This window comes from Panthera leo, chromosome B3 (assembly GCF_018350215.1).
Source record: "Panthera leo isolate Ple1 chromosome B3, P.leo_Ple1_pat1.1, whole genome shotgun sequence".
Lineage (NCBI taxonomy): Eukaryota > Metazoa > Chordata > Mammalia > Carnivora > Felidae > Panthera > Panthera leo.
In genome coordinates, this window is record NC_056684.1 from 2,197,682 (window position 1) to 2,222,284 (window position 24,603).

Here is a 24,603-nt window from a genome sequence, read left to right on the forward strand (position 1 = left end):
GTCCCCGCCACCCTCTCCCTTCTTTCCTGCCCTCCCGACTCACAGTCATGGAGTGACAGGCCCTGTGCTTCTAATGCGTCTGATGAACATCCTCTGTAAGCCCACTGTGTTCTCGGCTGCAGAAACAGGCTGATCAGATATGATCCCTCCTCTGAGGAGCTCATGGCCCGCCCGCTCTCCCGTCTGGGACAGGCCCCTGGCCATCCCCGGGGGTCAGAGCTGCCTCCTGAGGGTCCCTCCATCATGCTGGGAGTATTGGCCAACAGGCTTGGCCCGAGGACACTCCCAAACTTCAACTAGGGGTCAAAATTCAGGGGCAGGTGAGGCCAGACACTGGGGGGGGGGCCCCACGGGATGCTTAAGAGAGGTGACCTCGGTGTCCCCACCCTCCCTGTCAGGACAGTTTCTGTGAGTCGCGCTAGGAGCCTAGCCACGGTTAAGGACCCACCTTGGTTAGGGCACGGATAGCAAACTCTGGGGACGTCAGGCCCGCAGCCCATTTTCATCCTGCTCACAAATAGAGACTGACTCTCGTATGTCTTTTCTTTCTTTAAAGTTAAATTCTACTGAGTTAACGTGCAGTATCGTGCTGGCTTCAGCAGTAGACCCCAGTGATTCGTCGCTTACACACGACACCCGGTGCTCATCCCAACGGGTGCCCTCCTCAATGCCCATCCCCTGTCTGTCCCGTCCCCCCCTCACCCCCCTCCAGCAGCCCTGTTTGTTCTGTCTTCAGGAGTCTCTTACGGTTTGTTGCCCTCTCTTCTCCTTCCCCCCTTCCCCCCTTCCCGTATTTTCATCTGTTTTGTTACTGAAATTCCACGCGTGAGCGAGATCAACTGGCATTGGTCTTTCTCTGAGCGATTGATTTCACTTAGTGTAATGCTCCTCTCTGGCTCCATCCACATCGTGGCAAGTGGCAAGGTTTCATTCTTTTTGACGGCCGAGTAATATTCCGTTGTGTAAACAGACCACAGCTTCTTTATCCGTTCATCAGTTGGTGGACACTTGGGGTCTCTCCATAATTTGGCTGTTGTTGATAGCGCTGCTGTAAACACTGGCGTGCGTGTGCCCCTTCGGTTCTGTAGTTTTGTATCTTTTGGGTGGATCCCTAAAAGCATACAAAATATGGATCCCATATTTCTAAGTGGCTGAGCAAAGTCAGAGGAATTTGCAAGTCTTTGTGGCGAGAGAGAACCGAATGAGATGCAAATTTCAGGGTCCAGAGACGAGCTCTACGAGGACCCAGCCATGCTCGCGGCTCATTCTGTTGTCTGAAGCTGCTTTTGTGTTCACGACAGCCGTGTTGCGTAGTTGTGCGACGTTGCCTAGTTGAGCAGAGGGCGCGCGGCCGGCCGAGCTTACGGTATTTACTACCTGGCCCTTCATAGAAAAAGTTTGCCGACCCCAACCTCATGCACGCTTACGCTTCCGGATTTTATCGGGGAGGCAGTGGGGAACCTTTGAAGGTTTTTATAATTTGGGAGGGACCAGCTATGACCAGGGTTCTCAGGTGATTCGGGAAGCAGAAGGCAGGATGAGACGGGCCAGCAAGAGCCCAGAGGCTGTGAAGCCCTTTGAGAGGCTGTCCTAAGGGCCAGACTCCAGCTCTTAAGGGTCTTGCCTGAGCCTGTCTTCCTGGGAGGAGGCAGGTGCAGATGAGACAGCCTCCCTGGGTCCGAGAAAGTGTTCGTGGTCTTAGTGAACTTAACCTGGGGCAGGACATACGGAGGAGGAAAAAGGCCAAGGCAGAGGCTTGGCTCTGGGCGGCCACCAGGTGGCGCTGTCCAGCAGGCGGTGTCACCGTCTCCAGCCCAGGGAGGGAGGAGGGCTGGGTGTAGACTGGGGGTTGTGGACCCTTGGAAAACACTTGAGTTATAGGGCCGATGAAGGAGGGAGTGAAGAGAGGAGAGCGGAGGCAGGCTCTAGCGGGGAGTAGCTAAGTCAAGAGGCGGGGAAAGAAAAGGGATCAATGAGACAAAGGGAGAAACGGGGCATCAGAATCTTGAGAATATACTGTATTTTGTTTGGTTATGTTTTGGACTTCTCGTTACTTAAACAAAAAGTGAGGGAGTTGAGTGGAGGTGGCAGGAAACAGTGTGCTGTGTCTTGTTTTCTTTCCAGAATGCAAACCTGCCCTGTCAAGCTTCTTTTTCTCCCCTCCCCTTTTCATTAATACCAATCATAAGAATTCGGTGGGAAGGACGTTCAGCTAATCTACCGCAGTCCCTGATTCTAGCCTCTCATGATTAACAAAATCACCGTTTGTAACTCCTTCAAAGTAAAGTTCTAGAATCTGCCATTGGATGGGGGGTACATCCAAGCTGCAACAAAAGTTTGGAGCACAGATCAAGGCTAATGATGTTTTATTTGTATTCTGCTTGCAAAAGAAACGGTTGTGTAAGATTTAGTTTAATCACTTCCCACCAGATGTGGCCCAACAAGGACCAGGACTGTCCAAAGAGTAGTTCTGTTGGGGCTCACGAGGGAAGTTCAGCCCTTCATGTCACCGAGAATGGTCGTTTCTCAAGAAACAAGTGTTGGTGAGGATGTGGAGAGAAAGGAACCCTCGTGCACCGTGGTTGCGGATGCAACCTGGTGCAGCTGCTGTGGGAAACAGTGTGGAGGTTCCTCAAAAAACTAAAAATAGAAGTGCCCTGTGATTCAGGGGTTCTACTTCTGAGTAGTTACGCAAAGAAAATGAAAACACGGATTCAAAGAGATATAAGCACCCTGTGTGTTGCAGCATTACTTACAACGGCCAAGTTATGGGAGCAACTCAAGCGTCCATCGATAGACGAACGGATAACAAAGGTGTGATGTACGTCTACAGTGGGCTATTACTCAGCCACAAAAAGAATGAAATCTGGCCATTCGTGACAGCATGGATGCATCCAGAGGGTGTTATGCTAAGTGAAAGAAGCCAGGCAAAATGCCACGTGATTCACAATAACAACAAAAATAGAAACTGGTTCGTAAGCACAGAGAGAACAAAGTGGTGGCCGTCAGAGGGGCGGGATTAGGTCAGACGGATGGATCAGGTGATGGGGAAGACGACACGCTTCCAGTTACAAAAGAAAGAAGTCGTGGGATGAAAGTACAGCTTAGGGAATGTAGTTGATGATATCGTAATAACCTTGGGTGATGACAGAGGGTGAGTCCACTCACCCTGCAGAACATTTCGTATACGTCAAATCATTACGTTGCACACCTAGCCTGTGACCGATGGCACACCCAGCGATCACTTAGGCTCCACCCTCCGTAACCAATCACTCAATCTCTTGCCCATGAGGAGGAGAGGAAGGATGACCACTTCTGAAATACGTCCTCTGTGTATTCTTCCTTCCGACATAATAGTTATATTTTAGTTATTTTTAAAACTTGTCCGTTTCCACTCAACTTGGACTGTCGTAAGTGCGAGGACAGATTCTTTCATTTTTGGTCTGATTCTGGCAACCTCACAGGTGACGCTGATTTGAATCCTGTCCCCAGCCCACTCCTGCCCTTGATTTTTGACACGTGGTCATGCTGGGTAACGTGGCACATGTAAACTTTAAATCTACGGCAGTCTTAGGAGTTGAGGGTGTGATGGCCCGTGGAACTGGTGCCCACAGGGCTGAAGGGCCAGGGACCCGGACTTAGTTGCCCACATGGGACATGGCCGTGGGTCCATGTGAAGCCTCACGAGCTGCCCTCTTGGAAGGCCATCGGGCCCCAGGGAAGCAGTGAGCAAACCTACCTTTGCCTGTGGCTCTTGGGTGTGAGGAAAAGACGTCTCCCACGGGAAAAGAAGGACCCGTGTCGCGTGGGAGTGTTCTGGCCACATTTATAGTCTCTCCTGAGTGCAGGACGCTCCAAGCCGAGAACCTAATGTTAACACTTGTCCCGAAGCAGTGAAAGCTCTGGACTGCCTCTTGGGGTTCTCTGGGAAACCCCAGAGAAACACTGGCCCCCGGAAAAGGGAGTTCGACACGAAGAGCACACAGGACATTAGGAAATATCCCTTGTTGATGAGCGTTGGCAGGAATAACCGACCCGAGTACTAGCCCTCAAAACCCTGAGATCACAGAGCAGTCTAAAAGACACTGTAGGATTACTATGGTTTTGTATTATGCAATTTTTAATTAAGTTTTCATTTTAATTTCAGTGCATTTAACATACAGTGTTATATTAGTTTCAGGTGTGCAATACCGTGATTCAGCACTTCTGTACGTCACCCTGTGCTCGTCACGACAAGTGTCCTCCTTGGTCCCGTCTCCCGTTTCTCCCGCCCCCACCCCCCTCCCTTCTGGTGACCGGCAGTGTGTTCTCTACGGTTACGAGTCTGTTTCTTGGCCTGTCTCTTTTTTTCTTTCTTTCTTTGTTTTGTTTCTTAAATTCCGCACATGAGCGAAATCATATGCTTCTGTATCTGTCTTTCTCCGATTGATTTATGTCGCTTAGCATGATACACTCCAGCTCCATCCAGGTCGTTGCAAATGGCAAGATTTCGTGTTTTTTAATGGCTGAATAATATTCCATCGTATATACACCACATCTTCTTTATCCATTCATCTATCAGTGGACACTGGGCCATTTCCACAATCTGGCTCTTGTAGATAATGCCGTAAATACACCTACCCCTTTGCATTAGAATTTTTGTATTTGTTTAGAATCACGGTGTTTATTAAAGAGAGCTTTGAAAAGGCAAAAGAGGGCATATGAACAACAAGGAAAGAACGGAACGTGGTGAAAAAAGCAACTTGTACAAAAGGCACATGATGGAAATTGTCAACTCGGTGGACGTGTCGACAGTAGACACAGCACAGCCGCAAGGGGAGTCGGGAGCTGGAAGTGGTCCGGCGGGCTGCACGGAGCCGTGGAGAAGAATAGGAGTGTTAGAGAAACAGGGAGGGTGGGCGAGAAGACCCACAGGGGAGACTCGTTCTAGAAAGAAAGAACAGCGTGAAAGAGGGGAGCGAAAGGGCAATGAGACATTGGCTAAGAATTTTCCGGAATCATTTTAAGGCACGACATTTCAGGGTGAGGAAGCACCCGGGGACATCGCAGTGGAGCCTCCAACTCTCAGAGGCAAAGGAAGAACCACCTTTTGAACAACCGGGGAAGAGGGTTGGATTGTCTGCGAGGGCACCATAGTGAGGTGACCACAGACGCACCTGCTAACGACCAGACCGCACGGCTGCGTGACGAGCAGGGCGTCCGACGCGCCCAGCGCGGCCCTGAACACAGAACAAACGCTCCCCGTTTGTTGAGCACATTCAGTAAAGGGGAGACATTGGTTTTCCGTCCCCATAAAGATGGACTTCAGGATACAGAAAAAAATGGGTCTATTAGGCATATTTGTGAGGGAGCGGCTCGTGGTGAAAGGGCCGGCTTCCTAATTCTCTTCACCGGGTGGCTTGGGACAGCTCTGGGTTCACTTTCCTCTTCTGCAAAACGGGGCTATGTTGCATTCTGGAAGCATCACCTCCTTCTCACGTTTCCTGAGCACCGGGCAGGTCCCCCCTCCCCAGAACTGGCCCTGGGGACACACCGTCTGATCAGACAAATCCCCTGGCCGGGGAGCGACCTGCCGGGGTGGGGGAGAGTCTTCCCCGGGTCACTGGTCACCATCCACCCACGGGGCCGAGCTGTGATGGTTAGTGGTGGACACAGGTGCCGTGAGGACACATGGGAAATTAAGCCGGCAGGACCGCAAGACTGAGCGAGGCAGGTGAACAAGGTGGGAGAAGGGCCCTGAAGGCAGACAACATCCTGAGAAAGGCAGGCGGTGTTGCATCAGGAAATGAGCCGTGGGAACACCTAGCGGGAGGGTCAGGGAGGCAGGGGGGAGACGGGCAAAGCCAGAGGGCAGGCCGGACGGGGTCAGGCCAGGCCTGTGTGCCAGCCGAGGACCCTGGAGGGGCCTCAGAGAGCTGGGGCCCGCCTGCCTTCGGGGGGAGAGTCCCGGGCGAGGAAGGCTTCCCCAGGGCTCTGCCCGCCCCCATGGGCCATACACGTCTCTACTGTGATTTCTCCCTCTCCCAACAGGGGATGAAATTCTGGAGCTCAACGGAGAATCGATGGCCGGACTAACACACCAGGATGCTCTGCGCAAGTTCAAGGTGACCGCTCCTTGTCGGTACACGGCCAGACCCCGGGGTTTCGGGCCCCCTCCTCCACTCGAACCCGCAGACTCAAACTGTGGGGTCTTTCTCATGGGGCGCCCCGCTGGTGCTCATCTGGGCACAGGGTTGAGAAAAAAGACCCAGCTCCGGAAATAAGAGTGTTATCAGAATTGCTGCGGGCGTGTCTCAATCGCTGAAGATTTATAGAACTGTTTGAAGACATTCAGCGTAGTTATGCCGATATATTTGCAAATCTGTTTTGAGTTTAAAAAAAATTTTGTTTTTTACATTTATTTATTTTTGAGAAACAGAGTGAGACAAAGTGTGAGTGGGGGAGGGGCAGAGAGAGAGGGAGACACGGAATCCGAAGCAGGCTCCGGGCTCCGAGCCGTCGGCACAGAGCCCGACGCGGGGCTCGAACCCACGGACCGTGAGATCATGACCCGAGCCGAGGTCAGGCGGTCAACCGACCGAGCCCCCCAGGCGCCCCAAATCTGTTTTAAGTTTTAAGGCAGTCACTAAAAGATGCTTAAGTCTCTGGGTAATCAGTTCAGTTCAATCCCATCTGGCGCACGTATGCACGTGTGTATGTTCCGTATACGATGTTTCGTATCTGTATATACGTGTAGATATAGACTGTACACGTATGCACACACGCTTCCACGCCACGCACACGCACGCTCACACAGCTGCTGAGCGCTGCGGCACATGGTCCCTTCCTTTCAGCAAGCCAAAAAGGGGCTCCTGACCCTCACCGTGAGAACGCGCCTGACGGCACCCCACTCGCCGAGCAGCCACCTGTCGCCCCCGCTGTGCCGCTCCCTGAGCTCCAGCACCTGTGCCACCAAGGACAGCGGGCCCTTCGGCTTGGGGAGCCCCGCCGCCCCCCCCAGCACGGCCAAGCCCAACTACAGAGTCATGGTGGAGGTCTCTCTGCAGAAAGGTGGGATTGCGCCCCTGCCCTCCTGCCTGGGTCTCCCGCCACCGGGCCCCCCCCCCCCCCGAGACTTTCCGAGACAGGACAGGGTGTCTGTCGCCTACAAGCAGATTCTGCAGCCACCGCCGAGCAGCGAGGCCTGCGGCTCTGTTTGCAGGAGCCCAGGACGCACCGTCCATGCTCAGCCTGGGGTTGTGGGGCGAGGGGCAGAACATACCCCAACAAGGCGACACCGCACATGGGAACCGGGGCCAGGGCTGCGGGCACAGCGAAATACGCCGTGAGGTCTGGGGCGGGGACCCCTCCTTGAGCACCGTCGTTCTTAACCGTGGCAGGGGAGCCGAGGTCCTTCGCGCTCCGTTCCGAGCCCCCCGCCCTCCCTCCTGCTCTGCCTTCCAGAGGCTGGCGTCGGTCTGGGCATCGGCCTGTGCAGTGTGCCCTATTTCCAGTGCATCTCCGGCATTTTCGTTCACACGCTCTCTCCGGGGTCTGTGGCACACTTGGATGGACGGCTCTGGTATGTCCTCATTTCTCTGTTTGAAAACAACAACAACAACAACAAACAGCCCTGATTTCCATCAGGGGGAAGGAATTCCTTAGAAGGCAGCAGGTTAATTTTTGGAGACGAGATATTTAGAATGACCCAAGCGTGGCTCAGAGCCTCGTTCTTCCAGCTGTGGTCCCCGGACCAGTGGCAGAGAGATCCCTCGGAAGTTTGCTAGCAATGTAGCATCTCGGGCCCCTCTCCAGACCTGCCATGGCGGAACCCGCCTTTTCACAAGACCCTCAGGGATCTGTGTGCACGTTGCAGTTCAAGAGGCATTGTCGCGGCTCCTGGGGGGCTCGGCTGGTGAAGCGTGCGACGCTTGATTTCAGCTCAGGTCACGGTTGGTGAGATCGAGCCCCACGTGGGGCTCTGTGCTGACGGCACGGAGCCCGCTTGGGATCCTCTCTCCCTCTTTCTCTGGCTCTCCTCCTTGCCCTGTCCTTAAAGAAAGAAGAAAAAAGAAAAGAAGAGGCATTATCTCAGGGAATGCCGGTCCAAAATGGGAAACAGGAAGTGAACACACATTGATTCAGATCTAAGTAGCACAGGATTTACGGTGACGTAAATAGGAGCCCCGAGGAGGTTTGCCTGTGCACCCTGTATGGAGAAAGACGCTCACTTACGAAGCAAATCAGTAGTGTTAACTCAGTTTCTTGATGGTATAAACCAGATCCTTGCGGACGCTCCAGACCTACGTCCCTGCAGATAACTTCTAAGAGATGCCCGAGCCTGAATCTCCTTTCCAGTAAGCGAGTTGGGTTTCGGTGCCATTGACTCCCGTTTAACCTGTCACGATATTTCCGGTTCACGCATCTTCGCGCGTCCCTCCTCTCACTGGGTTCGAGGCTTGCTAACTCCGGAGAGTTTGGTCATAGTTTTGAAGGTTTTCCCACCACTGCAGTCCGTGTAAGGGCAAGGCCTGCTCGGGATGCCGTCTCGATGGTGCTTTAGCTTCGAGACGGATTTGCTGTTGTCACGCGCAGGACGGCGACAGCCGTTTGCTGAGCTGCCGTGTCACCTGGGACATGACTGCACAGTCACCACAACGGCCTTAGCCCTAATCCCTTCAGACAGAGAGTCCTCCCCCCTAGACCTGCAGCTGGGTAGGGATTGTTCTGGAAGCTTCTGCGGTGGTCTTCAGTTACATCAATGAAAATGTGCACTTTCTTTTTTTTTTTTTTTAATTTTTTAAAATGTTTATTTATTTTTGAGAGAGAGACGGAGCACAAGCAGGGGAGGGGCAGAGAGAGAGGGAGACTCAGAATCCGAAGCAGGTCAGCGCAGAGCCCAACGCGGGGCTCGAACCCATGAACCGTGAGGTCATGACCGGAGCCGAAGTCGGATGCTCAACCGACTGAGCCACCCAGGCGCCCCCAAGATGTGTGCTTTCTTAGCAAAGGGGAAGGGGGACCGGCTGAGCGGAACTGTGACGGGAGACAGCAGACCACAGCGGGAGGGACGGCGAACTCAGCCCTGGAGACCTGCGCTCCGATCCCCGCTGGGCTGATCACCCGCCAGACCAGTGGTCAGCAACCTGGGGCCCGTCACCTGCTTGGTTTTTTTAAAGAAAGTTTTATCGGAACACAGCCACGCTCATTTGTTGACACATCGTCTACACCTGCTGTTTCCACGCCACAACATCAGAGTGTAGTCATTGCAACAGAGTGTGAACTGCAAAGCCTAAGACATTTACTACGTGGCTGTTTCTAGAAAAAGCCTTTTTTTTTTTTTTTAAACTCTAAGCTAGGTCTTATCGAGAATATTTCACCCTCTGTGCCTCGGTTTCCCCAGCTCCGAGACAAGGGGGTTGGATTGCCCAAATCCTCCAAGTACGGATACGTCCCTATCTTTTCTACCTCCCTTGTGTTTTTTCTTTTTTTCTGGGTAGGTAACAGGACCCATCTAAATTTTCCATAACTCTATCCCCATCTTCCAACGAGAATGAACTCCATGCTTTCTCTCCTTCCTTCTTTTTCCAAGGGCTTCCACTGCTCCCAGCCCAGTTATATCTTCTTTACCGGTTAGCACAAAGCATCCGTCTTTCCTCCTAACCATTCTACAGATGGGAACAGTGAGGCCCGAGGAGCGGATGTGATTGCTTATATCACAGTTCGTTGGTTAATCGCTTAAATCGGGTTAACCTACACCCCCCATCTCGGTTAGACAGACTTTAATGGGGAAGACGAAGAGGAAAGTTCAGACCAACTTTTCTTCGCGTTGACCCACAAAATGGGTATGAAACATCCCCCACGCTGTGGTCGCGCAGCGAGGAGTGAGCGTGCACTGCCCTGGTCCGTCCCGCTCTGAATGTCAGCCGGGTGGCTAAGGAGCTCTATTTATTGGTGTAAGTTTTAGGTCCCGTCAGAGAGCGAAGTCCCTGAGTGGGGCGTCAGGGAAGGGAGCGTCCGAACGCCACGAGGGTTAGCTCGCTGACGGCTTCCGTGTACGCTCTCCCAGGTGTGGGGACGAGATCGTGGAAATCAATGACTCCCCTGTGCACTGCCTGACGCTCAATGAAGTCTACGCGATCCTGAGTCACTGCAGTCCTGGGCCCGTCCCCATCATCGTCAGCCGGCATCCAGACCCACAGGTAACACCCCACCGGGACGTCTTCTTCCTCCCAGGCTCACTCTTTCCGTACTTGGGACAAGAATGGATGAACGCGGGTGATGCCCTCTGGGTTTGGACCCGAATTCCCGAGAACCTGTTCCAAGTGTAATAACGAGTGAACGCAGCGGGGGTCCACTGGCCGACTCCTAGACGCCAGAGGCAACTGGCATTGGCTTAGGGAAGCTCTTACAGCTGGTTACAAGCTCTCGGGCAGGAAAATACAGACCCAGGATCCCTGCAAGTGGAGGCCAGGGACCAATTCATCCGTGCATCGAGTAGGGACCCGCTCACTATGCGACTGTCGGGAGCTGTGCACCCCAGCATACAGGGATGAACAAGTTCGTAGTACACGGTCTTGCCCTCTGGGGCTCAGCGTCTGGCTGGAGACGATGACCTACACATAATTACAATACAGGGTGGGAAGTGTTCTGGGAACAGAGGGAGACAGAAAGGAAGGTTGCATGAAGGCAGGTAGGTAATTCATGAAGCAAGAATTACCGAAAGTTAGTTGTCTCCAGGCAGAGGATTTGAGGAAGGTCGTTCCATGGAGCTACAGGGTCAGGAAGGGACCTGCCATGGAAGGAAGGAGCGTGGGGCTGGGGTGCGGGCGCAGGTGGAGAGGCTAAGGGTACAGGTCGGCATGGCATGGGAGTCACACGGGATGCTTAGGAGCGTGCGTGGCATTCTGTGGGGGGTGAGGAGCGAGGGGAGGGTGTGTGGCTGTTCGTGTAATAATGTTCAGATTTTATTTTATTATTTTTTAAATTTCTTAACGTTTATTTATTTTTGAGAGAGAGAGAGAGAGACAGAGCGTGAGTCGGGGAGGGGCAGAGAGCGAGGGAGACACAGAATCGGAAGCAGGCGAGATTTTATTTTTTTAACTGTTGGTTGTGCCCTGGAGGACGGGGTGGGGGGTGGGTATATCCTGGAGTTTGGAAGAGAAAGGAACCAGATGGTGAGGGCCTGAACTTCACAGTAGATGTGGGCAGAGGGATGGAGGCAGTTGGGGAAGAATTGGTCGTACTGTTGGCTGATTAGCCTGGGGCACAGGGGTCTAGGATGACTGGGGTGTTTGGGGATCGGAAGACCGAGTGATGGCGACAGCACTCCCCAGTGGCGACAAGGGAAGGAGGGGGGGGTTTGGGAGGGAGGAAGTGGTCTCATGTGGGCGTAAGCAGATTGAGGTACCCATGGGGTGTCCAGTAGGCGGTGAGATTCAGGGCTGATAATGGCTGAGAAGTGGAGCCCAGGTCGGAGGGACCCTTGGGAGTGGCATTGCTGGGGTTCCTTTGGGGACGCGGTGATAGTCACCGTCACTGTCTATGGAATCCTTGAGTGTATCAGGCATATTTGCTGAAAGACGTGACAAGCGCAATAGCGTTTAGTTGTCGAAGAACCCTCTGAAGTCAGTATGATGCTCCCTGCTCGTTCATAGAGGAGGGCACCGAGGCTCAGAAAGGAAAAAGGAACTCGCCCCGTGGTGGATCTTCTACAGGAAGACGCCAGGCTTCAAAGCCTGCGCTTGTAGCTAACAGACTCCCAACTCCCCGCGGAAACAGGACAGAGGTAGATTGACAGGCGATCTACACGCAGCTGGTGTAGTGGGGCTCGAGCCCAGCTCTGTTCCGTGGTGGCACTAGACGAAGGAGGAGCACCCGAGAGAGAAGCAAGCTTCGTACTCAGGTGAACAAGGACTTTGTCTACAGCTCTGGGCGACAGAAGGAAAGGAGGCGGGCTCAGCGACTCTTGCCGCTCTGGGGTCCCGCGTGGAGAGGGCAGTGGAGTTGGAGTCAGGGTGTGGGGCCAAGGCCGGAGCCCTGGCCTTGAGGAGCTTGGTGCCGGCTGGAGGGGCGGGGTGGGGCGGGGCGCACACAGACAGGCCACGGAGGCTGAGGGAGTCAGGGTGCCAGCGACCCAGAAAACGGAGCCGGGTCTGGAAGCCTGGAAGGTGTTGCAGGTGGGGACGACCAGTGCGCACACAGAGGGATGCCGGGCTCCTGTCTCACTCGCAGTGACCTTTTGGACATTCATCTGATCTCCCAGCACCCCTGGTGTCCAGCTCTGAAACTGGGGAGCGGTCTTTGCCCTTGCAGAACTGCCGGCGATATTAACTCTCCTGTACTGAGAGTTTGCCACTTGCCGGGCGACGTGCCCAGCGCTGTCGGCGATTCACGTATCGTTATTACCCGGTCCTTGTGGTAAAATACATCTAACATGAAACTGACCATCTTCCCCATTCGCAAGCGTATAGTTCAATGGCATGAGGGGGGTGGACACCAGCACCACCGGCCGCCTTCAGATCGCTTTTCCTCTTGTAAAGCTGGGATTCTGTATCCATTAAACAGCTCACCATTCGCCCTCTCTCCAGCCCCTGGAAACCAGCATTGTACCTTCTGTCTCTACAGTGTTGACACCTCTATGTACTTCCTGTAAGTGGGATCGTACAGGACTTGTCTTTCTGTGACGGAGTTATTTCACTCAGCAAAATGTCTTCAAGGTCCTTCCACGTTGTAGCGCACGTCGGCATATCCTTAAGGCTGAATGGCACTCGGTTGTACGTACGTGCCATATTTTGTTTATCCACTCGTGTGTCAGTGGCCACTTGGGTTGCGTCACCTTTGGCTATTGTGAATAATGCTGTTCTGGACAGGGGTGTACACGTACCTACTCGAGTCCCCGCTCTCCATTGTCCTTGGGCATGTATCTAGAAGTGAAATTGCTGGGCCAAGTGATAATTATATTTGTAATTTTTTGAGGGACCGCCACACCGTTTCCGCAGCAGCTGCACCATTTTACGTTCCCACCAGCAGCACACAAGGCTTCCAATTTCTCACATCCTTATCAACACATATTGTTTCCTGGTTTTTTTGATAGCACTTATGGGTGTGAGGCAGTATCTCATTGTGGTTTTGATTTGCACTTCCCCAGTGATTAGTGATGTTGAGTATCTTTTCAGGTGCTCGCCGGCCATCTGTATACATTCTTTTGAGAAAAGACTATTCAAGTTCTTTTCCCATTTTTTAGTTGGGCTGTTTGGTTTTGGTTGTTGATTTGTAGGGGTTCTTTATATATACTGTGGCTCCAAAAGTCATACTCTTAACTGTTAGTGACCTGTTAAAGCAAAATGGTGATGGTGATGGTGATGATGATGATGATGATGCTGGTGGTGATGATGATGATCATGATGGTGGTGATGATGAAGATGGTGATGATGATGGTGATGATGATGGTGATGATGATGGTGGTGGTGATGATGATGATGGTGGTGACGATGATGGTGGTGATGAAGATGATGATGATGGTGGTGGTGATGATGATAATGGGTGATGATGGTGGTGATGATGACGGTGATGAAGATCATGATGATGATGATGGGGATGATGATGATGGTGATGAAGATGATGGTGATGATGGTGGTGGTGATGGTGATGATGATGGTGATGAAGATGATGATGGTGATGAAGATGATGATGGTGATGATGATGGTGATGATGATGGTGATGAAGATGATGATGGTGATGATGATGGTGGTGGTAATGATGGTGGTGGTGATGATGATGATGATGATGGTGATGATGGTGGTGATGATGGTGGTGGTGATGGTGATGATGATGGTGATGAAGATGATGATGATGATGGTGATGATGATGATGGTGATGATGATGATGGTGATGAAGATGATGATGGTGATGATGGTGGTGATGATGGTGGTGATGATGGTGGTGGTGATGGTGATGATGACGGTGATGAAGATGATGATGATGATGGTGATGATGATGATGGTGATGAAGATGATGATGGTGATGATGGTGGTGGTGATGATGGTGATGGTGATGATGGTGGTGGTGATGATGATGGTGGTGGTGATGATGATGATGATGATGATGGGTGATGATGGTGGTGATGATGATGGTGATGAAGATGATGGTGATGATGGTGATGATGGTGGTGGTGATGGTGATGATGATCATGGTGATGAAGATGATGATGGTGATGATGATGGTGGTGGTGATGATGATGGTGGTGGTGATGATGATGATGATGATGATGGGTGATGATGGTGGTGATGGTGATGATGATGGTGGTGGTGATGATGATGGTGGTGGTGATGATGATGATGATGATGATGGGTGATGATGGTGGTGATGATGATGGTGATGAAGATGATGGTGATGATGGTGGTGATGATGGTGGTGATGATGATGGTGATGATGGTGGTGATGATGGTGGTGATGATGGTGGTGGTGATGGTGATGATGATGATGGTGATGAAGATGATGGTGATGATGATGGTGGTGATGATGGTGGTGGTGATGATGATGATGATGGTGATGATGATGGTGGTGGTGATGATGATGGTGATGATGGTGGTGATGGTGGTGGTGATGGTGATGATGATGATGGTGATGAAGATGATGGTGATGATGATGGTGGTGATGATGATGGTGATGATGGTGGTGGTGATGGTGATGATGATGGTGATGAAGATGATGATGATGATGGTGGTGGTGATGATGATGGTGATGGTGGTGATGATGATCGTGATTATGATGGCGATGATGGTGATGAAGATAGTGATGATGATGTCATGGCAGCATTGCCGAGAGTGGAATGCTCCAAAAGGTAAACTGTCAAGTGGTAACTTTGCCTGGAGGTTTTCAGCAAGCCATGGAGAGAAGGTTGGAGAGTCGAGAGTGGCCACCTCAGGAACCCCTTTATTGACAGACTTTGGACTTTACTGACAATATACTAGAGAACCACTGATGCCCTGGAATCAACAGGGTGTTTCTAGAAGTGGACACTGTCAGCTATTTGCAGAGTGGGTTGGAAGGACAGATCCTGGCATCCAGGGGCCACGCTTGGGAGCTGCTATAGGACTCAGAGCCTGATGCAGACGTTGCTGCCGTTTACTTGAGGAGGTGACCGGTATTTTCTAGGTGTCTGAAATGCAACTCAAAGAAGCTGTGGCCCAGGCTGTGGAGAACGTCAAGTTTGGAAAGGAGAGGCATCAGTGGAGCCTGGAAGGTAAGAGAAACAGTGAACTTTGACTTGAACATCTTTGCCTTCTTAGACAGCTCAGGGTTGAGCCATTGACTTGCCTTCTACCTCAGCGATGTGACTGTCACATCACCGACGAGCCTGCAACGTGGACAAAGGCTGAAAGCTAGCAGCCTACCAGCTGAGCTCGGCTCACGTGTTTGCTCTGTTGGGGAGGCACACGATGTTCGAAGCATCTGAATTTGTATGTTTCTTCACTGGGCCGGCACTCCTCTGGCCTCTGTTGTTCCCGCCATCCCCTGTCATCTTATACCAGGCTGTCATTGGCAGTTGCCCCTATACACAGTTGAGTTTTCAATCACAAGTTCATAATAATAGACTCTTTAGAAAAAATATCTAATAACATAATATCTAATCTTTCTTAAGGCCTTGTCATGTCAGACACTGGAACTAATTCATGCATTATTTTACTGGATCCTTACATATAATTTTTATGCACGTTTCTAAGGAAAAAGCGGGCCGCTGAGAGGCTCTCTTACCCAAAATCACATTGTGTGGTGCACAGAGCATCTGGAAGGGAACCAGGTCGACTGGCTTCAGTCCCTGGGTGCTAGCGGCCTCTGTGCTCGGCTGAGGGGCATCGGCCAAGCCATCGTGGAGTGTGTGATAAAACAACATGCAAATATTGACAAGGAGGCTACACAGGCTGAAAGCGTTCAGAGAAAAGGTTCTACCCTCTCCACCCACCCAACATTCGTGCTCGGGAAAATATCACTGAGAAATTCACACATATTTGGACAGTGGTTCTCTCCAGTGGATCGGACGGCAGGTGGATCTTCACTTTCATTTCTTTCTTTTTGGGGCCGAGTTCCTTCTAATGAGCCTGCATTATTTTATGACCAGGAAAAAGCAAAAGAAATCTTGTTCTTCATCGGGGATTCAAACCGTGAGCTTGGCTGACTTTGGTTTTCTCCTAAGGTCTAGGATTCTCTTCCACGGGGCTCTCCTCGCTCTCCTGGCCTTCCAGAATGAGCTGGAATCTGAGCAAGAGGCTGGGTCTCAGTCTGCTCCCACTCCTTTGAGCTCTGATTGTAGAAAAGAAACACACGGGGGGCGGTTTGCCGCTACAGAAAAGGGCCTCTCAGGATTGTGTGGACGGACGCGGTGCTGAGAATGGGTGTGTGTGCGGGGATGACCCAGGAAGAAAGGCTGGATGGGAGGGAAGAGAAAGGGTACTATGGCTAAGAAAGTGTGGTCCTGAAGCTGTCGATTCGTCCTCAGCTGGAGGAAATGGTATCCTCTTGCTACAAGGCTCAACGCACACTGGCCGGTGTCCTCTCTCTCTTCGATGCTGAGCCCCCAAAACAAGCTCGGTGACCCTATAACTATTATCCCCATTTTACAGGTGAAAAGATGGAGTTTTGCTGGTTGGGTTTCCCAGGAGGCCAGCTTGGCATGCAGGGTGCTATCTCGGAAGGGTCCAAGGGGTCGGAGCCCGTGGAGGGGAGGAGAGAAGAGGGCTGGGCAGAGGGAGGAGGTGAGCTGAGATGCCAGCTTCAGCCCTGGAACTGTGGAGCTAAAAGACACGTTAGAATTGTCTGGTTTGGTGGCAGACGCTCCCGCCCACCCCCCCTTTACAGCCCATCTCCGTCGGTCATCGGACGCGAGCTCGCCTTGGGGAGACAGCTCCTGTAGGCAGTCCCTAGAGGGGCGGACAGTGGCAGGCATCTGCCACCAGCCCTTCCACAGGTGGGACAGCGAGCGCTTCTTTGACGGGCAAGTTGGGGACACGTCTCCATGCCCATCACACGGAGACTCAGGTTGAGTGATTTTTCCCAAGCTGGAGTCATACGGCTTTTCTGGGACAAACCCGAGACGGCTGGGCTCCCAAATCCCCAGTGACCTCAGATGGGAAGCAGACAGCCCGGGGTGCAGCGTGCAGCCCGGGGCGGTCGGGAGCGCGGCCAAGGGTGCGTTTGCCTCCCAAGCCCAGCTGTGGGGGTTCCTCGTGCTTCCCCTGCAGGTGTCCCGAGGCTGGAGAGCAGCTGGCATGGGCGGCCGACCTTGGAGAAGGAGAGAGAGAGGAACTCAGCAGGCCCTAATCGCAGGGCTCAGAAGGTCATGATCCGTTCCAGCAGCGACAGCAGCTACGTGTCCGGGTCCCCCGGGGGGAGCCCCGTCAGCGGCAGCGAGCAGCAGCCTTCCGACCCGGAAGTCCACACGCCCAGCCCGAGCCTGTCCCCAGTGCAGGAGCCGGGGACACTTCCCGTGGCTCCGTCCCAGCCGCCCCAGGAGAGCCCGCCCCGCCCTGGGTTCCCGCACAGCCACCCACCGCTGAGACTGAAGAAATCCTTTGAGATTTTGGTGAGAAAACCCACGACCTCCAAGCCCAAGCCTCCGCCCAGAAAATACTTTAAAAGTGACAGCGACCCTCAGAAGAGTCTGGAAGAGAGAGAGAACTCCCCATGCCCTTCAGGGCCCACTTTGCCGGCGTGTGGCCAGGTGAGAGAGGGGCCGGACGGGTCGAATGTTCTCTCGAGCGCCAGAGCCGGGAGGAGCGGTTGGTTTTGTGGTTGTCGTTGGTTGTTTTCATTTCGCTTTTTTGCACGGTGGTTCCCGAGCGAGCACCAAGCAGCAGTGGTGGCCCCGGGGAGGGAAGGTTTCTCCTGCTCCGTCAGACAGAAGGGGCTCAGCTCAAGCCTAGGGCTGCCTGTGCAAGGACTCGAGGCTTGCCAGGCCCAGAACGGAAGCCCCGTTCCTGCTGCTGGCCTCCGGGCTCCCTTCCAAAATATACTGGAATTTACGATGGAGTCCAGCAGCGCCCCCAGAAGGCCGTTCCGTGCCGGGCGGGCAGGGGGTGTTTCGCACACGCTTCTTCAGGCGTGGTGCTTTTGCTGGGAGATTGGCCTACCGTGAGGCTCGAAGTCGCCAAGAGCTAGCTGGCGTCTGTCATTAGCGAGTCGACCCATGTGACGGCGAGAAACTGTTTCGGGCTTCTTTCCCAATCAGCTCTGCCCACCCACTTCCTCGTAGGTGCGGCTTGGGGGGGGATCCCAAGCTCTCGGAGCCTCAGTTTCCTTAGCTGTTCACTGGGGCTGTATAGAGGCTCCCAGCGAGGGCTGTGGTGCCCATTAAACGGAGCCACCTAGCAAACCTCAGGTGCATGAGCGTCATCGCTGTGATTGTCCCTCCATCACATCTGTTCAGGACCTCAGTTTCCTTCCTCTGCCCCACGCCGCCCCGTAGGGGAAGGCGGACTGACGGCCGGGAGCACCATCGAGCACCGGGAGACCAATTCTCTCCTGTCTAATGAGCTCAAACCATCACTGAAATCCCTGCCCCCCGTCTCAACCACGAAAAGAGTGGACTGAGTGCAAGCTCCCACTGCCAGTGGGTCGACCCCCAGCTACGCTGCCTGTCACATCCCCGCCTTGGCCGGGCAGGTGGGCGTGGGGCCCCGGGACACTCCTCAGCCCGTCTGTGACTGGGGCTGATGACAGACTCCGGGAACGGAAGGTCCCCCCCCCCCCCGGAGCGGTGGGGTGGGCAGGTGGGGGAGGAAGGTTCTGAGAGGGAGGGTGACAGGGACGGAAGGAGGAAGCACGGTCCCGCGGAGAGCTGCAGGATGTGGCTGCCCTAGCCACACCTGGTGGGCTTGTCCAGGTGGGTCCGGTCCCCCCCCGCCCCGCCCCCCGTAGGCAAATGTCGCATTTCCCTGTGGGTCCAGAAGGGCGGATGAGGGACAGACAGGCTGAGGAGCCAGGCTCTTTGCTTTGTTCCTGGAGAAAAGGGGGGGCGGCTTTGCCAGGACAGGGGCAGGGCGCAGAGAAATGGCAAAACCAGGACGCAAAGCTGGATGTCACTCCTCAAGTTCCCTCGACAGTTTCTGGGGACTTCTCACTGGATGTGTCCCTCCGTGGCCCCAGTGTACAATATCTGTCTGTCCTTTTCTCCCCGCCGACCCCCTGCAGTCCTTCCTCCCCAGGACGACCCCCAAGCCTCACCCGTCCTGTAACTCATGGGGACTTAACTTCCACAACCAAAATGACCTCGGGGAGACCAATTGTCTCCTATCTAATGAGCTCAAACCATCACTGAAATCCCCGCCCCCCCCCCCCCCCCCCCGTCTCCCCTGTAAGCCCATGCTTTTCTCCTCCCTTCCCCTCTCTCTCCGTCGCCTGCCGAGCACCGTGCTAGGGAAGACCCCTTGGAGGAAAACGTGAGTAAAACTGAGCTGAATTCAGGGGCCATTTAAGAAAAAATAAATAGGGGCGCCTGGGTGGCTCAGTCGGTTAAGCGTCCGACTTCGGCTCAGGTCACCATCTCGCGGTCCGTGAGTTCGAGCCCCATGTTGGGCTCTGGGCTGATGGCTCAGAGCCTGGAGCCTGCTTCCGATTCTGTGTCTCCCTCTCTCTCTGCCCCTCCCCCATTCATGCTCTGTCTCTGTCTCAAAAATAAATAAACGTTAAAAAAAATTAAAAAAAAAAAAAGAAAAAAGAAAAAAGCACCTCCCTCACAGAAGGGACGATGAAAACAACAGACGAGGTCTGTGTCTGCTCTGAGTACTGGGCTCGGTACCTGAGTGTCAGCCTGTAACACTGTCAGCAGCTCGTGGACGGGGATAAGTGTCACCTTGAGGAGCCCCCAGAGGAGCGAAGCTAAGTTCTAGCCCCCCGCCTAGTACGTAAAGCTTTGAACGCCATGGCCAAGCCTTGCTCCTTCAAAGGTCTAGTTCAAGGAGCGCACTGACTCCGGGGTTGCTTGGTCTCTCCCCGAGCTCCGTTCTCCGACCGGGACCTTGGGCGGGGGCGATGCTTTGCGAACACGCTTCTCACTCTGGTAGCCCTCACGTTCTCGAAGACCGTTCATTGCCAACGTAGGTGTTAGTCTCGGGCCCCCGGACGTTGGCCGTTTCTGTTTTAGTCCCAAGCGATGCGTTTGTTCCCCCTTCCGTCCTTCGTCCCGGGAGGAAGCCTGTGGCCTCGTCCAATAGCCAGCTGGCCATCCGCCTGACTCGGGACCGAAAGGACACAGAGGCGGCCACGGTGTCGCCCTGGTGACCCCCCTCTTGTCCTTCTTCTTGTCGCGGCCGGCTTCTTGCTGCTGCTCTGCCCGCGGGTGTCCGGCTCTCTGGAGCGCTCTTGTTCTGCTTCTCTGCCTGGAAAATTCTCATTCTTTGTTCGAGAACCAGACAGAAAGCAGTTCTCTGGGAAGCCTCCTTCAGCTCTCTGCTTCCTCCGGGCCCCAGGAGCATCTCGTTGGTGCCGCGCGGACGGGCCAACTCCGGGCAGGTGGTAGACGGGCGCGTGGGGCCCCGTCCGCCTCGTCCCGAGGCTGTTTCATGAGGGAGCCCGGGACCGCGTGGGGCTCAGTGGGGACAACACGTCTGCCTGGGCGGACGCGGGGCCAGGGCAGGTGCTGCAGGGGCAGGCGATGGCTCGGGTCCCCAGGCTCCGTCGTCCTCCCAACGCGCTTACGAAACATCACTGCGCGTAACGGTGCAGAAGGCGATCGACTCCCATTTTGTCCTAAGACTGGCGGCCCCCCGCGCCCTCCCCCACCGGGGCGGTGGCCCAGCTGGCTGCAGGGGCAAATGTGGCGGGGCCAGGCTCCTTCCACACCCCTGCTTCTTGTCCCTGTCCCGGGGGCCGGGGGGGGGCTTTCACGGTCCATAAGGAGGCGTGTGCCCTGGAGGTGGGCCTCCGACGACGCGGGTGGCCCAGGGCGCCGGGGAACCTGTGGTGGGAGCACCTCAGGGGGCTCTCCAGCCCGGGTGCACCTTGCATTCTGACGGCTGGAGGCCACCGCCTGCACGTGGCCTCACTTCCTGTTTACACTACAGGAAGCCAGCGGGCTGCCGCCAGCGCCTCGGCCGCCAGGGCAGGAAGACACGGCGGGGAGAGCCCCCCGCGCCCTCGCCTGCTGCCCGGGGCCCGCGGCGGGCCCGTCCTCGGAGGCCGAGCCGGGGAGGAGAGGAGCCAGCCCAGGTAGGCTTTCGTTTCGGTCTTCTGGAAGGAAGGACCTCTCGGGTAAAGGTCCGGGGAATGAGGTAAGATTGTGGGTTTGGCCTGAGGTTGGAGGTTCTGACCCCAGGGACAGGGGGTTCTGACCCTGGGGAGGGGGGTTCTGACCCTGGGGATGTAGGGTTCTGACCCCAGGGAGGGGAGGGTTCTTACCCCAGGGATGTAGGGTTCTGGCCCTGGGGAGGGGGGGTTTTGACCCTAGGGATGTAGGGTTCTGACCCCGGGGAGGGGTGGTTCTGACCCTGGGAAGGGGGGGTTCTGATCCTGGGGATGTAGGGTTCTGATCCCAGGGAGGGAGGGTTCTGACCCTGGGGAGGGGCTTCCGACCCCAAGGATGAGGGTTCTGACCCCGGGGATGTAGGGTTCTGACCCCGAGGAGGGGCGTTTCTGACCCCGAGGATAGGGGTTCTGACCCCGGGGAAGGGTGGTTTTGACCCTGGGAGGGGGGGTTCTGACCCCGGAAACGTAGGGTTCTGACCCCGAGCATGGACACAGCAGCTGCACTCAGGCTGATGAGCAGGCAGGAGCTCTGGGGCGCCCGGACGGCAGGACAGGGGGTCACTGCCGGTCTGGGGAGCTCGTGGTCAGGCTGATGATGCGGTGGGCAGTCAGCTGGGGGACAGATGGTGACCGGCTGTCGCACACAGCGTCCAGCCCGTCCCGGCTGCGGGCAGCTTGGCTCGTGCTGGAGGGCGCTGTGCCCGTGGGGGTGGCTGTGCTCGCGTGGCGGCCCTGCCATTGCTGAGACGTGGGCTGCGTGTGTGGTGGCAGCCTGTGGCCTGCTGGAACGGGCACAGGACCTGGGGTCAGGAAGACCCCCGTGGGACACCCGGCTCTGCCCCTCCGGACAGCCCTCTTTGCTTTTCTGAGCTGCAACCACTCATCAGCAAGACGTGCATTGCCCGCCGGCTTTGTGCGGCTCAGTGCCAGGTGCTGGACGGAGGCAGGGGTGGGGGGACAGAGAGAGGGGGCTGACCGGCTCCTGCCACCAAGGAGCCCCCGCTAGTGGCAGAGAAAAAACTCTGTAGGCTACAAGCCACACAGATGGCTTCTCTGAGAAACGCTACATGAAAAGTACACGAATGGGCTCCTGGAGGGTCGGGGGGCGTTATGGGTGGAAACATCTGGCCCGTCTCGCCCGGAGCAGGTGCCCCACGGCTGCTGGCTCCCCCCGCACTCTGCCTTCCCTTAGTCACCCCGATAGAGGAACATGGTAGGGAACGCCTCAGTGCTCTGCCTGCAAGAGAGCCTCACCCCAGCGTGCAGAGGGCTTGCGGGCGGATGCTCTGACCACGGAGCCTCTGACAGCCCTTTGCAGCAGAGCGACTTTTAAATGCAGAACCAGAACCGGGCGAGGAGGGCCGGGCCCCCTCGGCAGAGCCCTGGAGTCGGCAGTAACCACGCACGTCTTCCCGACTGTGCGGGGCGCCTCTGGTATCTTTGGGGCTCAACTAAGGCTCTCACGGTCTATTTTCGTTGAAGCCGGGCACTGGGACGAGGGGAGAGCAAGGGTCAGTCCTCCTCACCCTGGGCCGTGTCACCCCTCACCCCCCTCCCCAGAGCGCAAATCCAGAGTCACAGCCTCTTAACCAGGGAAAGGGCGGGCCTGGGGGCCACGGAAGGGTCACCTGTCCACTTGGCCTTGTTGCTGTGTGGGGCTTGGAGGCCGGCCTCCCTCTGTCCCTGGGTAAGAGAGCGTCCCCAGCCTTCCAGAAGGGATGCGCAAATATGTAAGATGCTGACCAGCGAGGGGGCGGAGAACCAAGGTGGCCGGGTGCGCCCCCTCTGAAGGCCCATCCTCGCTGCTTCTTACAAGGCGGGCGGTCCAAACCGGATACGGCCACCAATCCGTGAGCTGGGGCTGAAAAGCTGGGAAGGTAGGCAAATTGCTTTGGCTTTTCCATTTGTGACGGCTTGCTGGCGGGCTGCTTGGAACCACGGAAAGGGCACAAGGAACCAGCGGTTGGGGTCTCGCCCTGGCTGGGCCAGCAGGCGGTCCCTTACCCTCCCGAATGCTGGATTCCTCAGTTGTGAGATGCCAGACAGAGGCCCAGAGGCGCTCTGCAAACGCGTCCGGCCCTGAAATGCTGAGAAGCTAACTGTGGTTCTGAAGGGGTTGCTAGTGGGGGCTTACCCCCCAGGGCCCAGCGTGGGTACTCACCGCCCCCCCAGCCCCCGAGGCCTCCTTGGCGTCTCGCTCTGAGACTAGAACTCAGGGGCAATGTTTCTGCGCTGCAGGGGTCCCAACGTCCCCGGTGAAACACCCGCTCCTTAAGAGGCAGGCCCGGATGGACTATAGCCTCGACATCGCGGCCGAAGAGCCCTGGGTGAGAATTTCCGACTGCATCAAGAACCTGTTCAGCCCCATCATGAGTGACGGCCACGGCCACAGGCCGCTGCAGCCCGGTGCCAGTCTGGGCGAAGAAGACAGGGTGCAGGGCCGCCCGGACGGGACCCCGCCGGAGCCGGGCGCCACCGGTGCTGCCCCCAAGGTCTGCAAGTCGGTGGACAGCGGCACCGTGAAGAAGGGTCCTCCCGTGGCCCCCAAGCCGGCCTGGTTCCGCCACAGCTTGAAAAGTCTGAGGACGCGTGCTGCAGACCCGAGGCGGCCGCCCGACCCGGCCTCCCCCGCCCAGCCGGCACCTGCTTCCAGGGAGCGCCCCCCGGGGCCGCCCACCCGGGCCTTCTCCTCCATCAAGCAGAGAATCAGCTCTTTTGAGACCTTCGGCTCCTGTCAGCTGCCCAGCAGAGGAGCCCAGAGAGCGAGCCTCGAGGCCTCCGTCGGGGAGGCAGCACGGCCCCCGGGGGAGCAAGAGGGAGGTCGGCTTTCTGGCGTCTCGGGGCGAGGGGCCGCCCCCACCTCCGAGCAGCAGCAGCAGCCAGAGCGAGAGCAGGTGCCGCAGGGCCCCCCCACCCACCCCGAGCCCGGGGACCCGGGTGCATCGGGGTCCCCTCTCCCGGGACGGCAGTCCAGCCAGAAAGCCCCCCTCCCTGACCCCGACCCTCTCCTGAGGCTGCTGTCGACACACGCGGAGGAACCTCGAGGCCCGGTGGTCAAGGTGCCCGGCCAGCGGGCACGAAGCTTCCCGCTGTCCAGGACCCAGTCCTGCGAGGTGAAGCCGCCGGGCGAGAAGACCAGTCAGCTCTACTCCATCAGTAGCCGGGTGTCGTCGGCTGTCATGAAGTCCTTGCTGTGCCTCCCGTCCTCTGTCTCCTGGGGCCAGGCTGCCTGCACCCCCAAGGACGGGGGCTGTCCCGCGTCGTCGGCCAGCGACGCCCCGGCCGCGAGCAATGCTGCAGAACCGCCTGCCTCGGACATGGGGTTCTCCCTCAAGTGAGTACGGCCGGTGCCCGCCTCCCCCTCCCGTCTTCTCTGCTTCC

At 55.8% G+C, this 24,603-nt stretch overlaps 2 protein-coding genes across 5 annotated transcripts in view; one reads left to right on the forward strand and one right to left on the reverse strand.

The window, feature by feature from the left end:
* IL16 (interleukin 16) overlaps positions 1–24,603 on the forward strand; it is a 70,275-nt gene that overhangs the window by 36,004 nt on the left and 9,668 nt on the right. The window contains exons 6-13 of one of the 3 annotated variants that reach the window (XM_042940827.1): positions 6,031–6,104; positions 6,834–7,050; positions 7,444–7,561; positions 10,049–10,181; positions 15,139–15,226; positions 17,223–17,701; positions 21,042–21,186; positions 23,461–24,556. In XM_042940827.1, the coding sequence (XP_042796761.1) occupies positions 6,031–6,104; positions 6,834–7,050; positions 7,444–7,561; positions 10,049–10,181; positions 15,139–15,226; positions 17,223–17,701; positions 21,042–21,186; positions 23,461–24,556 (2,350 nt within the window). Of the gene's footprint in view, positions 1–6,030; positions 6,105–6,833; positions 7,051–7,443; positions 7,562–10,048; positions 10,182–15,138; positions 15,227–17,222; positions 17,702–21,041; positions 21,249–21,478; positions 23,100–23,460; positions 24,557–24,603 lie in introns of those variants that run through there. The other 2 variants (XM_042940828.1, XM_042940829.1) reach the window with 2 other exon arrangements.
* Positions 15,147–20,137, reverse strand: LOC122221525. 2 transcript variants are annotated; one of them, XM_042940830.1, is made up of 3 exons: positions 19,778–20,137; positions 15,987–17,262; positions 15,147–15,219 (listed from the first exon to the last, which is right to left on the reverse strand). In XM_042940830.1, the coding sequence occupies exon 2, from the start codon at positions 17,249–17,251 to the stop codon at positions 16,259–16,261; it is 993 nt and encodes a 330-aa protein (XP_042796764.1). In that variant the 5' UTR covers positions 17,252–17,262; positions 19,778–20,137; the 3' UTR covers positions 15,147–15,219; positions 15,987–16,258. The 2 variants fall into 2 exon arrangements, with proteins under 2 accessions (XP_042796764.1, XP_042796765.1); XM_042940831.1 differs by lacking the exon at positions 19,778–20,137 and having other exon boundaries at positions 15,987–17,275.

Coding starts and splice junctions, on each gene's coding strand:
- LOC122221525 (XM_042940830.1), bottom strand. CDS start 17,251: ATGCCAGCTGCTCTCCAGCCTCGGGACACCTGCAGGGGAAGCACGAGG.